The 15,039-nt window shown below is 49.2% G+C and overlaps 1 protein-coding gene across 1 annotated transcript in view; it reads left to right on the top strand.

The window, feature by feature from the left end:
• Positions 1–3,778: 3,778 nt before the first annotated feature.
• LOC147677763 (uncharacterized) overlaps positions 3,779–15,039 on the top strand; it is a 126,524-nt gene continuing 115,263 nt past the window's right edge. The window contains exon 1 of the mRNA XM_086945585.1: positions 3,779–4,600. Coding sequence (XP_086801711.1) covers positions 3,779–4,600 — 822 coding nt within the window. The remainder of the gene's footprint in view (positions 4,601–15,039) is intronic.

Genomic DNA, 15,039 nt, shown 5'->3' on the forward strand with positions numbered 1-15,039 from the left:
TGTGATGGCTAGCACGTGTGTTGTCACTATCACTGGCAGCATAGCAGGGGCAATGTCTGCTGCAAGCTGTAGTGGCCTCCTGACTGAGCCCTGGAACTTATTTATGTTTTTTTTACAAATTAAGTACTGACTCCTATCTATCCATCTCAGGCCCCGGGGCAAAGTCTGATGATATAATATCCGCCTCGTTCTCCTGAATAGCTTGTCCCCACCTCTCGGACCCACCAGCATACATCAAACACTACTCTTGGGGCGCCTCGACAGGGGCAGTAAGCGCTATATAAAGGCAGTTATTACAATACAAATGGAATATTAGTCATAGGTGTGAAAGGGGACTGGTGGGCTGCCTCTATGAAAAGAGGTGATTTCACAGCTGCCCCGTGCCTCTGTAAGACTGCTGTGTAGAGTCCGGCGTGGGATTGAAACAGCCCCAGCCCTACCAGCACCTCCGATAGCATACACTTCACATTGGGTCAGTCAGTGTGCACGGAAGGGCTGCCTTCACCCCCGTCATTAGTGCCCCACAGCCGTGGGCAGACTGATTGAATGAGCTCTGGCACTGACTGGAAGTGACACGGAGGGAGGGGGCGGCGCAGGGGCGCAGACAGGGCTCTGGCAGCCCGCACTCTGCCTCCAGGGAGCAGACGGCTGCATCGAGGCATGGGTCCCGGGAGCTGAGGGGCGCAGTGCCAACATGAAGAGAGTCGGCTGGAGGCAGCGCCTCGGCCTCCTTCCCCTGGGCTTCTGGCTGGTCGCCTTCTACCTGGCAGGTAAACTGTAGGCGTCGCGTGCGTGGCGTGACTTAATAGAGGAAAAAAAATTATATAAATTAGTTTACTTTAAGAGCGCCACCTGCCGAAAACTCACCAGGACTGACTCGGCCGTTCATACTTCCAAAGTAGAGACGAGCGTAGTAGCATAGATCTGGGCACACTTACTGTTACGCGTATCGCTTTGAAAGTGCTGTGGTTTACTGCTACATATATGCATAATTGTTATTGGAATGTTGGGAGCCGCATTGAGGACAAGGGAATGTGTGAGGGCCGTTAATGACTGATATAGGCCTTCTGGGACAAACATTCAAACGCTTGGCTTTCTGTTTCTCCCTTTTTAATTTGGAACTTTCTACTCACGAGGCTGGCATGTTCTAGCAGCATCATAGCCCTTCGGGTCCGGGGTATATAGGTTCTTAAAAGCCCTCACCGTCGTTACAGACCCCTGTCAGGGCTTTACCGACCGTTATTGCCCTTAGAGACGGGCTAGCATGCTACATTGTTTCCAGATGAAACAGGAGAGATGGGCTTTCACGAAGAAGTCTGGCGAAAAAAACAAAGTCATAAAGGGAAAGAGAAGGTAAAGCATACCAAAATAAATGCCTCGGTTGAACATTGGGCAGAAACAGAGCGACTGTAGCCCGCCGTTTTGCCTACGATTAGTCCTCAGAATAATAATTAATGTGATTATTTCAGTAGCATTAGCAAGAGGCTAAGTTTTCTCTTGTTTAAACTGTAGTGAATACTGTTCGCCAACCCACTGGCTAACATTGATCTCAGCAGGTTGAAAGGAGGAGTCATCTCTGGCAGGATTCTAGCTGGTGACATCCACATCCCTGAGCAGGCTCTCAAGCCTTGGGTCTGTCTTACCCAATGTCTACAACTGTTGAGTAATAGGTTGTTTTTGAAGTTCATTATAACATCAATGCATATACTTTGAAAGTAGACTATATACCATCCTAAATGCAATTTAGATAGCTATAGTTTTTTGATTCAGTGGTATAAGGGCTCAGTAAGCTGATCTTTCTATCTATCAAGAACTTTATTCGATTTGATCATTAGTCAAAGTTAAAAAACTCTGTATTAAAACATAATAATGAATTAAGAAAAAGGCACCTGTGTAATAATGGTCAATTTTCACAAAGGTATCAATGCAATTTTGTCCTATCATTTACCTTGAATAAGTGGGGTAAACATTTCCTTTGCAATGACCGACCTCTGTGGGCTTCACGATTACAGTTTTGCACTGGGCATGTTGCTCCAGTCAGATGCCGCAAGTAATGGTGCAAAATTGAATACAGGATTAATGAACTAACATTGTGGATATATTTGCAATGCGATGCCTGCAAACCGCCTCCAAAATGTGTCTAGCACAAGGACATCCTTATTCTTTTTATATGCATGGTCTGTTCTGATTGATTCCATTTCCATCCAATGTTGCCCTGCCATTTGTTTATAATGAAGCTGGAAGATCAGGTTTGAGTGATTCCTTCATTTCTGATTGGATTGGTGTAGCATATAATTTTAACAAAATGTCACCTTTTCTGCAAATATCTTTGTTCAAAATATTTTTTAATAAAGAGGAAAAAAATACTTTTACACTAAAGAGTCATTGCCACCTTAAGTTTAAAGCAGAGCCTAAGAAATAAGGTACACACCTTGGGGAAGCTGGGTTTTCCAAAAATTCTATATCTTGTGGAAGCTGGATTTTCAAAAAATTCTATGTTTTGCAAAAGCTGGATTTTCAATAATTTTGAAGGTTTTCTTCCGGCCCACGGCCACCGACATGGTGGAGAACATTTACGCATTTGCCACAACTCCACCCACAGAAAAGTATAGGGAAGAGTTGCAGGTTCAAGAACAGCAGAGGCCGCTGATTGTGGCTTGGTGCACCAGCGACCGCGCCTTAACACCACATGGTGGTTAAAATGTGCTCTCCACAACTTGTAATGAATGCCAGTTTTGCTGGTAAGGCGCTAGCTGCCCTCTTCGGAGCGCCCTGTACTCCAACCTGCTAATTTGCACATTCCCTGATTCTGCTATCTCCTAATCGTAACCTGCACTGCCTTGCTATTTGCACACATTGCCGATTATTTTAATAAAGCCTGTGACATTTTAAAACAAACGTGAGAGTGCCTGAGTCTCAGGCGAGCATTTTAATAGTTTTACTCGTTTTTTCACTTGGCTGTGTTTACGATAGTACTGTGTTTTAACTGCTGGTCCTGAGCCCCGTTCCACCACGGCTGTTGCCGCTTGAGTGGAGGGCTGTACCGACCTATAGCTCTGCCTCTATTGGAGGCGGGCCTTCCTGGGTGATTACTACTTCAGGAATGGCGGCGCCGTCGTGCAGCGGACACGCGCCGCGGGCGCGCCGCAGGCGCACCAAAGGCTCGCCAAAGGCGAGCCCGTCTGCGCCCGTCTGCGCCCGTCTGCGCCCGTCTGCGCCCGTCCGCGGCCGGCCGGGCCCAGGGGCCTGTACCCCTGCGCCTCGGTTAGTCTACGCCAGGCAGTCCCTACTATATTGGGCTTCTAAGACTCGACTACTACCTGAAATAACACTGGCGAAACTTAGGCAGGAAGGGCTCCTGAGACCACCTGCTAGTTCTAAGTTGGCAATCAGGCCATCCTCTCTGGCACCGTCACCAAAACTGGGTTGTAGGTTTGCATTACTTAACACTCGTTCATTACCAAAGCATTGTTTGGAGGTCTTTTCCCTCCTGCAGGAGGATGACGTCGATCTCCTCTGTGTCACCGAATCCTGGCTTAACGAATCTTCAACGCCGGAGCTGGTGGCGGCCCTGCCCTCTAATTTCTTTGCCATCCATGCTAACCGCCCAGAGAATACTAGAGGGGGGGGTTGCCATCTTGTTCAGAGACACTCTCAAGACTGAAACCCTGTGTTCGGAGTGTATCGAGGGTGCTGATGTCTTGGCCGTGAAACTCTGTTCTCCCACAGACTGTGTGGTATTCTTGTTAGTTTACCGCCTGGCACATCAGCTAAGTTCATGGACCCCTTCCTGAAGGTGGTGCACGACCTCCGTTCCCGCTATGAAGGTTTGGTGGTGCTCGGTGATTTTAACTTTCATTGGGAAAGGACCCCGAAAGAGAGTCAGGCCCAACAGCTGGAAGAGGTCTTAGTGTCCCTAGGTCTCACTCAGTTGGTGGGAGGACCGACACATGAGAAGGGTCATACGCTGGACCTGATTTGGTCCTCTAGTCCACCTTTGGCCCCGCTCGCGATCTCCCCCTGTTCCTGGTCAGACCACTATTTGATTGAAGGCCATTTTCCGCTTTCCTTAAAACGTCCAGAAGTCAAATCTGATTGGAAATGGCTACGCAGCTGGAGCCAGGTTAAAGCAGCAGACTTGTCAGCTATCTTATCACAGTCGGACCTCCCCCCGTCGTGCGGGAAAAATCTGGAAAGTGAAAGCATCGCCTTGGTGTCGGTAATCAAGGAGGCTATTGAGGTAGTCGCCCCGGCCCATAAAATTAGACTGAGGGATAAGGGCAAAAGAGCACTGTGGTTTAATAATGCTCTCAGAGAAAAAAAACAAGTTCTTCGTAAGTACGAGAGAGCTTGGCGCAAATCCCGTTTGCCTGCTGCTCGGGATGCCTATACTGCACAGTTTGCAGAATATAAAAAGGCTATCCGCCTGAGGAAAGCCGATTTCTACGAAACTGCTATTTCGGAGGCGGCCAATCCGCAGAAAGAAATATTTAAAGTCCTGAATGATCTGCGGACAGTGAAAGGCCCAACCCCGACTTTCAATTTGAAGGACTGTCAAGATTTTCAGGCCTTCTTTTTGAATAAAATAAAGGATTTGATGGTAGAGATTAGCCAAACCCCGCATTTTCCCTGTTCTATTGAGCCTCCCCTCATATCCCCGAGATCAACACTGGGTACCCTAATGGACCTTTCAGCTCTCACAATGGAGTCGTTATTCACTATAATGAATCGGGTGAAATCAGGATCCCCAGATGACCCTTGCCCACCCAAAATCTTCAAATTGGGTTGGCCTGGCATGGAGGATAAAATTCTCAACCTGCTGAATCGCTCCTTGGCAGAGGGACTGGTTCCCCACAACTTTAAAGAAGCACGGGTGGTCCCCCTCTTAAAGAAACCTGGTGCCGACCCAAAAGTTTTTAAGAACTTTAGGCCAATCTCCCAGCTACCCTTTCTCTCTAAAATTTTAGAGCAACATGTCCTGCACTCCCTCACTCACTTCGTAGAAAGCAACCTTCTCTTGGAGTCCAATCAAGCAGGGTTTAGAGCTCATCACAGCACCGAATTGGTGATGCTCTCTGTGCTGGATGATTTGAGATTGAAGGCTGACAAAAGAAATCCATGTGCCTTGGTCCTTCTGGACTTATCCGCGGCATTTGATACCGTAAACCATTGTCAACTATTGTCGCGGGTTGAGGACTTTGGGATCCAGGGTACGGCCCTGGCCTGGCTGACTTCTTTTTTAGAAGATCGCTCACAGCGAGTCCAACTGTCTGACCTCGTGTCAAGTCCAGCCAAATTGACATGTGGGGTGCCCCAGGGTTCAGCTCTTTCACCCCTGCTTTTTAATATATACCTTCAGCCACTGATTGCAGACCTAAATAAGTTGAACTGTAGGGTTTACAATTACGCTGATGACACACAAATTCTGATCCAGATTGAACACTCTCCGATCGCTTATTTGAGAATGCAAGACATTCTCAAGTTTACGATTAACTGGATGACGGATAATTGGTTGAAAATTAACCCAGACAAAACTGAAGTCTTGGCAGTTAGCACAGCTACCGATCCATGGAACGATCGGTTCTGGCCAGCTGAATTGGGGCCATGTCCAGAACCTGCGGTAGCAGTAAAAAGCCTGGGAATCAAAATTGATGCTCTGCTGTCCATGACACAGCAGGTGTCGGCAGTGGTGGGCACTTGTGTCGGTCTACTGCGCCAGCTTCGGAAATTCTCCTTATTGCTGTCTCCACCCTTAGGCTGGCTGTTTCTGCCTTAATTTTGGCACGGCTGGACTACGGTAACTCCTTATATCTGGGCCTACCTAACAATCTTCTAGCCAGACTCCAAGTAGTGATGAATGATGCGGCCAGGCTGATTTTTAATAAGCCTCGGCGCACAAGGGCAACGCCCTTGCTTCAGGACCTACACTGGCTGCCAATAGCTCAGAGAGTTAAATTCAAGAGTCTATGCATTGCTCATAAAGCGGTCCATGGCTCAGCCCCTATCTATATTAAGGATCGACTGACTAAATATGTACCAAATAGGACCCTTCGGTCTGCTGACGCGTGTAACTTGACATGCCCTAAGTTCAGCCTAGCATCCAAGGGTGGCAGAGCCTTTTCAAGCACGGCCCCCGAGTATGGAATTTGCTCCCAGTCAGATTGAGGAAAGAAACTAATCTTCTCACCTTCAGAAAGCACCTGAAGACGGTGCTCTTCTTGGAAGCTTGGGGTTCATCGTAGTGGGAGGCTGTGTGTTCTTACCGGTGTTATGTGTCCATCGTGAGCGCTTAGATACCTCGGGGTGATATAGCGCTTTATAAAAGAATAATAACATAACATAACATAACATAACAGTTTTGAGCCTTTCAGTGTCCCTATAATATTTTTGATAGGCGTGCTTTTGCGATTGAAGTCACAAGTGCAGACTCCTGCTCTCACGAATCTCATTACCAGTAGAAAGGAAGGAGAATTTTGACTGACTTACATAGACACAACAGAAATACATATAAAACGTTATAATAATAAATATCAAGTGGAAATCTGGCAAAACGGGTCCTCGGAAGGCACTACACACCTTATTATTTGTCTGACTAGCTGGTTTACTTTAAAGCTCTTTAGATGATATCTGCTTGCCAGGCTTCCATACAATCCACACTGAAACGCTTCTTAATTGGCATGTGCCTGATCCAAGATGGCGGAGATAAATTGACTTTTGTGTATGTTTACGCCTCAGGCCACATTCTATATATATTACATGCACAGAGAGATGAACTTTGGTGGGCTTGGACTGGATTTCTTCTTACGCTGCGGGGCCTTCGCGACTCAGAGGTTGGGACACCTTTTCCCACGAATTGACAGCGATGATTTCTGGCGTCCCCGGCTCTGCTAGCTGACTGACAAAACAGCTCTTCTAGTCTTGCCTAATTATTGTCAATTAAAGTGAGGTGCTGTCCATTCTGAGACATAAAGAAAGGGCTGAGAATTGTCCAAGCGGCCGTGTCCCAGTTTGCTCAGTGTGTTCCCTGGGAAAAGGCCACCTTTCTCCATTGTAGCCCACCCGCATAAACCGTCCCCGCTGGCAGGACAGTGTGTTCAACAGGGCCTGTGTCGCTGGGCTTGATACTGGGGTGACTGTGCTAAACTTTGCTATGGCTGTTCTGAAAGGTGCTGGTATGCAGGGGCGCTGGACTGCACTGAGCAAAACTGTACTTCAGGCAACAGTCCTGGAGAATGAGTGTACTGAAGAGTATTTATGCACAGGACTACTGGCTGCACTGCACTAAACTGTACTAAAGCCAAAGACACCAGGGAACAACTGCACTGAAGCATACTAATGCACAGGCCTACTGGCTACACTGCACTGAACTGTACTAAAGCCAAAGACACCAGGGAGTAAGTGTGCTGAAATGTACTCATACACAGGACTACTGGCTGCAATGCACTAAACTGCACTAAAGCCAAGGGCCTCAGGGAGTAAGTGTGCTGAAGTGTACTAATGCATAGGACTACTGGCTGCACTGCACTAAACTGCACTAAAGCCAAGGGCCTCAGGGAGTAAGTGTGCTGAAGTGTACTAATGCATAGAACTACTGGCTACACTGCACTAAACTGTACTAAACTTTACTAAAGCCAAGGGCCCCATGGAACAACTGCACTGAAGCATATTAATGCACAGGACTACTGGCTGCACTGCACTGAACTGTACTAAAGCCAAAGACACCAGGGAGTAAGTGTGCTGAAATGTACTAATGCACAGGCCTACTGGCTACACTGCACTAAACTGTGCTAAAGCCAGGACACCAGAGAGTAAGTGTGCTGAAAATTACTAATGAATAGGGTTAATGGCAGCACTGCACTAAACTGCACTAAAGCCAAGGGCTGCAGGGAGTAAGTGTACTGAAGTGTACTAATGCATAGGACTACTGGCTGCACTGCACTAAACTGCGCTAAAGCCAAGGGCCTCAGGGAATAAGTGTACTGAATTGTACTTATGCATAGGTGTACTGGCTACACTGCACTAAACTGTACTAAAGCCAAGGGCCCCAGGGAGTAAGCGTAATGAAGTTTACTAATGCATAGGACTACTGGCCACACTGCACCAAACTGTACTAAAGTCCCGAGGCCAAGGGGGGGTAACAGTGCTCAAGTGCGGGGCAGGAGAATATGTACCACCACCATGGACAACCCTCCATGAACCGCCCGCCATCATGGTGCCCTTTACGGATTTGTATAACCCCTCTTCGAGTGACATAGGTACACAGGTGAATGCAGCTCTTAGATGCAGCGATGGTTCCTTCGGAGCAGAGTGTTAGCAATACAGATGTCCAGGAAGTGCTAAGAAAGAAGGCACGTAAGCTGTACAACGTCAAAGGAACAGCATATCTCCCTTTGCATAATTATATCATGCCATATTTCTTCAATTAGGCTCGTACTAGTTGCAATGAATTGTCTGTTGGGAGGAGGTTGCTAATAACATTTAAAAGCTTTTGAAATTATTTCTAAGGCACGGCGATCTGTAAAGATTTTTATGTCATGATTTATTTTATTGCATGTAAAACGATTATGGTTTTAATTTACTGAAATAACTTCCGTACCCAAGTGTGCTACATCCAAGGGGTACTGAGCCACACCGCCCTAAGCTATAGTAAAGCCCAGGAACCCCGGAAAACTGCACCGAACTGTGCTTACGCCATGGATTGCTGTGCTACTCTGAATTAAACTGCACTTAAGTGCAGAGTCCTCTAGAGTAAATGTACTAACCTGATCTACTGTTCAGCACTGCACTGGGCTAACTGTACCAAAGTCAAGGTCAAATGGGCGAGCCTGTGCTAAATAATGCTAAAATCCAAGGCCATTGGGCTAAATAATGCTAAAATCCAAGGCCATTGGGCTAAATAATGCTAAAATCCAAGGCCATTGCGCTAAATAATGCTAAAATCCAAGGTCACTGGGCTAAATAATGTTAAAATCCAGGGTCACTGTGCTAAATTATGCTACATTCCATGGTCAATGTGCTAAATTCTGCTGCAAAATTCTAAAGTCCTATGTCACTATGAATCATTGGGATTACGCCTTCCCACCTTAGTAACTCCGTCGCCCTAGTCCTGGGTTAAGCATCCTTCAGCGTCATGAAACCGCTTGGTATACGAGCGCCTTACAAATTCCTGTAAATTCAAATTCAAATTACGGCCGGGGCAATTGTCCTAAACTACCCTAAAATCAAAGGAGAGGCCTTTAAATGCATGGGCAAAGTGGGCAAATGTCTATGGCCTCCACATTCAAGGGATCCCTGGGAAAGAGTGTAGGATGCTGCCTCCAACACCCATCCCTCTTGCTACCTTACCTGCCTGTCTAACTCACCATTTTTCCCTGCCTCGCCTTCCCTCTCACGCTTGATAACTCTGTTCCCTCTACCTTACCCCTCTCACTACCTCACATATTTGGTGCTACTTTTCCTTCACTACCTCTTTTTCTTTTTCTCTGTGATTACCTCTTCTCTATATCAAGGTAGCCTATCTACCTCACCTCTCTCGCCCCCTCGCTCATCTCTGCCGACTTCACCTGTCTCTTTATCCCTCTCCACCTCCTCAACTGCACTCTTCCTCACCCTATTTCTACCACTGCCTCAGCCTCACTTTCTCTGCCACTATGTCAACCTCATCTTCTTCTCTGCCTCACCTCTGCACGTCACCATTTTATTCAAAGTGCCTCATTTCTCTTTCTACCCTTCACCTCCCTCCACCTGTCTCACTGGTTCACTGCTATCTTTATCTGACCAGTCATTCTATTCCTATTTCCTCAATTATCCATCTTGCTACCTCATCACTATCTTGCTTCCTTCCATCTTTCTAGGATTTTCTCTATACGTCACCCCTCTGACTTTCTACCTCTATTTCCACCTCTTTCTAATTCACCGATTGGTAAACGACACACCCTGTATTCCCTCTCAGTTTCATTTTCCCATTCTCTAGTTCACAATACCTCAGTCTAAACCCTTACATACCTCTCTACCTATCTTTCTCTTTCTACCTCTCCGTATCTTTCATTTTTATTACCTCTCCTTTCTCTCTTTACCTTAGATCTCTCCCTTCCTCAGCCACCTCTCTGTATCACCTCCAGCTCTTTCTCCTCTACCTTCAGTATCCCCTCCTATTTGACATACTCTGTAAGGCTGGTACTCACTGGGTGACCCAGGAAGCGTGAGGTTGGTGATCACTGTGTGACCCAGGAAGTGTAAGGCTGGTGATCACTGTGTGACCCAGGAACTGTAAGGCTGGTGATCACTGTGTGACCAAGGGAGTGTAAGGCTGGTGATCACTGTGTGACCCAGGAAGTGTAAGGCTGGTGATCACTATGTAACCCAGGAACTGTAAGGCTGGTGATCACTGTGTAACACAGGAAGTGTAAGGCTGGTGATCACTGTGTAACCCAGGAAGTGTAAGGCTGGTGATCACTGGGTGACCCAGGAAGTGTAAGGCTGGTGATCACTGGGTGACCCAGGAAGTGTAAGGCTGGTGATCACTGTGTGACCCAGGAACTGTAAGGCTGGTGATCACTGTGAGACCCAGGAAGTGTACGGCTGGTGATCACTGTGTGACCAAGGGAGTGTAAGGCTGGTGATCACTGTGTGACCCAGGAAGTGTAAGGCTGGTGATCACTATGTGACCCAGGAAGTGTAAGGCTGGTGATCACTGGGTGACCCAGGAAGTGTAAGGCTGGTGATCACTGTGTGACCCAGGGAGCGTAAGGCTGGTGATCACTTTGTGACCCAGGAACTGTAAGGCTGGTAATCACTGTATGACCCAGGAAGTGTAAGGCTGGTGATCACTGTGTGACCCAGGAAGTGTAAGGCTGGTGATCACTGTGTGACCCAGGAACTGTAAGGCTGATCACTGTGTGAACCAGGAACTGTAAGGCTGGTGATCACTATGTGACCCAGGAACTGTAAGGCTGGCGATCACTGTGTGACCCAGGAAGTGTAAGGCTGGTGATCACTGTGTGACCCAGGGAGTGTAAGGCTGGTGAGCACTTTGTGACCCAGGAACTGTAAGGCTGGTGATCACTGTGTAACACAGGAAGTGTAAGGCTGGTGATCACTGTGTGACCAAGGGAGTGTAAGGCTGGTGATCACTGTGTGACCCAGGAAGTGTAAGGCTGGTGATCACTATGTGACCCAGGAAGTGTAAGGCTGGTGATCACTGGGTGACCCAGGAAGTGTAAGGCTGGTGATCACTGTGTGACCCAGAGAGCGTAAGACTGGTGATCACTTTGTGACCCAGGAACTGTAAAGCTGGTAATCACTGTGTGACCCAGGAAGTGTAAGGCTGGTGATCACTGTGTGACCCAGGAAGTGTAAGGCTGGTGATCACTGTGTGACCCAGGAACTGTAAGGCTGATCACTGTGTGAACCAGGAACTGTAAGGCCGGTGATCACTGTGTGACCCAGGAAGTGTATGGCTGGTGAACACTGTGTGACCCAGGAAGTGTAAGGCTGGTGATCACTGTGTGACCCAGAGAGCGTAAGGCTGGTGATCACTGTGTGACCCAGAAACTGTAAGGCTGGTGATCACTGTGTGACCCAGGAACTGTAAGGCTGGTGATCACTGTGTGACCCAGGAAATGTAAGGCTGGTGATCACTGTGTGACCCAGGAAATGTAAGGCTGGTGATCACTGTGTAACCCAGGGAGCGTAAGGCTGGTGATCACTGGGTGACCCAGGAAGAGTAAGGCTGGTGATCACTGTGTGACCCAGGAAGTGTAAGGCTGGTGATCACTGGGTGACCCAGAAAGTGTAAGGCTGGTGATCACTGTGTGACCCAGGGAGTGTAAGGCTGGTGATGACTGTGTGACCCAGGAAGCGTAAGGCTGCTGATCACTGGGTGACCCAAGGAAGCGTCAGGGTGGTGATCACTGGGTGACCCAGGAAGTATGAGACTGATGGTCACTGTGTGACCCAGGGAGTGTAAGGCTGGTGATCACCGTGTGACCCAAGGAGCGTAAGGCTGGTGATCCCTGTGTGACCCAGGGAGTATAAGGCTGGTGATCAATGAATGATCCAGGAACTGTAAGGCGTTAGGCTGGTAATCACTGTGTGACCCAGAAAGTGTAAGGCTGGTGATCACTGTGTGACCCAAGATCGTAAGGCTGGTGATCACTGTGTGACCCAGGGAGTGAAAGGTTGCTGATCAGCGGGTGACCCAGGAAGTGTAAGGCTGGTGATCACTGGGAGACCCACGACGTGTAAGGCTGGTGATCACTGTGTAACCCAGGGAGTGTAAGGTTGGTGATCACTATGTGACCCAGGGAGTGTAAGGATGGTGATCACTGTGTGACCAAGGAAGCGTAAGGCTGGTAATCACTGTGTGACCCAGGGAGTGTAAGGCTGGTAATCAGTGGGTGACCCAGGAAGTGTAAGGCTGGTGATCACTGGGAGACCCATGACGTGTAAGGCTGGTGATCACTGGGAGACCCATGACGTGTAAGGCTGGTGATCACTGTGTGACCCAGGGAGTGTAAGGCCGGTGATCACTGTGTGACCAAGGAAGCGTAAGGCTGGTGATCACTGTGTGACCCAGGGAGTGTAAGGCTGGCGATCACTGTGTGACCCAGGATGTGTAAGGCTGGTGATCAGCGGGTGACCCAGGACGCGTAAGGCTGGTGATCACTGTGTGACCCAGGACGTGTAAGGCTGGTGACCACTGGGTGACCCTTGGACATGTTAGGCCGGTGATCACTAATTAACCCAGGAAGTGTAAGGCTGGTGATCACCGGGTGACCCAGGAAGTATAAGGCTGGTGATCCAAGACGTGTAAGGCTGGGGATCACCGGGTGACCCAGGACGCGTAAGGCTGGTGATCACATGGAGACCCAGGACACATAGGGCTGGTGATCACCGTGTGACTCAGGACGTGTAAGGCTGGTGATCACCGAGTGACCCAGGACGTGTAAGGCTGGTGATCACTGGCTGACACCTGGATGTTTTAGGCTGGTGATCTCTGTGTGACACCTGGACATGTTAGGCTGATGATCACTGGGTGACCCAGGACGTGTAAGGCTGGTAATCACCGTTTGACCCAAGAAGTGTAAGGCTGGTGACCACTGGGTGACCCCTGGACGTGTTAGGCTGGGGATCACTGGGTGACCCAGGAAGTGTAAGTCTGGTGATCACTGGGTGACCCAGGAAGTGTAAGGCTGGTGATCACCGGGTGACCCAGGAAGTGTAAGGCTGGTAATCCAGGACATGTAAGGCTGGGGATCACCAGGTAACCCAGGACGCGTAAGGCTGGTGATCATAGGGTGACCCAGGACGCGTAAGGCTGGTGATCACAGGGTGACCCAGGACACATAAGGCTGGGGATCTCCAGGTGACCCAGGACGGGTAAGGCTGGTGATCAGTTTGTGACCCAGGACACATAAGGCTGGTGATCACCGTGTGAGTCAGGACGTGTAAGGCTGGTGATCACCGGGTGACCCAGGACATGTAAGGATGGTGATCACTGTGTGACACCTGGACTTGTTAGGCTGGTGATCACTGGGTGACCCAGGACGTGAAAGGCTGGTAATCACCGTGTGACCCAAGAAGTGTATGGCTGGTGACCACTGGGTGACCCCTGGACGTGTTAGGCTGGTGATCACTGTGTGACCCAGGCAGTGTAAGGCTGGTGATCACTTTTTGACCCAGGGAGTGTAAGGCTGGTGATCAATTAATTACCCAGGAACTGTAAGGCTGGTAATCACTGTGTGACCCAGAAAGTGTAAGGCTGGTGATCACTGTGTGACCCAGGGAGTGTAAGGCTGGTGGTCACTGTGTGACGCAGGGAGTGTAAGACTGCTGATCAGCGGGTGACCCAGGAAGTGTAAGGCTGGTGATCACTGTGAGACCCACGACGTGTATGGCTGGTGATCACTGTGTGACCCAGGGAGTGTAAGGCTGGTGATCACTGTATGACCCAGGGAGTGTAAGGTTGGTGATCACTGTGTGACCCAGGGAGTGTAAGGATGGTGATCACTGTGTGACCAAGGAAGCATAAGGCTGGTGATCACCGCATGACCCAGGGAGTGTAAGGCTGGTGATCACTGTGTGACCCAGGACGTGTAAGGCTGGTGATCAGCGGGTGACCCAGGAAGTGTAAGGCTGTTGATTCTGGGAGACCCATGACGTGTAAGGCTGGTGATCACTGTGTGACCCAGGGAGTGTAAGGCTGGTGATCACTGTGTGACCCAGGGAGTGTAAGGCTGGTGATCACTGTGTGACCAAGGAAGGGTAAGGCTGGTGATCACTGTGTGACCCAGGACGTGTAAGGCTGGTGATCAATGCATGACCCAGGATGTGTAAGACTGGTGATCACTGTGTCACCCAGGACACATAAGTCTGCTGATCATTGTGTGACCCGGGACGTGTAAGGCTGGTGACCACTGGGTGACACCTGGACGTGTTAGGCCGGTGATCACTAGGTAACCCAGGAAGTGTAAGGCTGGTGATCACCGGGTGACCGAGGAAGTATAAGGCTGGTGATCCAGGACATGTAAGGCTGGGGATCACAGGGTGACCCAGGACGCGTAAGGCTGGTGATCACCTGGTGACCCAGGATGTGTAAGGCTGGTGATCACTGTGTGACACCTGGATGTGTTAGGCTGGTGATCACTGTGTGACACCAGGACGTGTTAGGCTGATGATCACTGGGTGACCCAGGACGTGTAAGGCTGGTAATCACCGTTTTACCCAAGAAGTGTAAGGCTGGTGACCACTGGGTGACCGCTGGACATGTTAGGCTGGTAATCACTGGGTGACCCAGGAAGTGTAAGGCTGGTGATCACTGGGTGACCCAGGAAGTGTAAGGCTGGTGATCCAGAACATTTAAGGCTGGAGATCACCAGGTGACCCAGGACACGTGATCACAGGGCGACCCAGGACACATAAGGCTGGTGATCACCGTGTGACTCAGGACGTGTAAGGCTGGTGGTCAACGGGTGACCCAGGACGTGTAAGGCTGGTGATCACTGTGTGACACCTGGACGTGTTAGGCTGGTGATCACC

Source organism: Lissotriton vulgaris, chromosome 12 (assembly GCF_964263255.1).
Source record: "Lissotriton vulgaris chromosome 12, aLisVul1.2, whole genome shotgun sequence".
In the NCBI taxonomy this organism is placed as follows: domain Eukaryota; kingdom Metazoa; phylum Chordata; class Amphibia; order Caudata; family Salamandridae; genus Lissotriton; species Lissotriton vulgaris.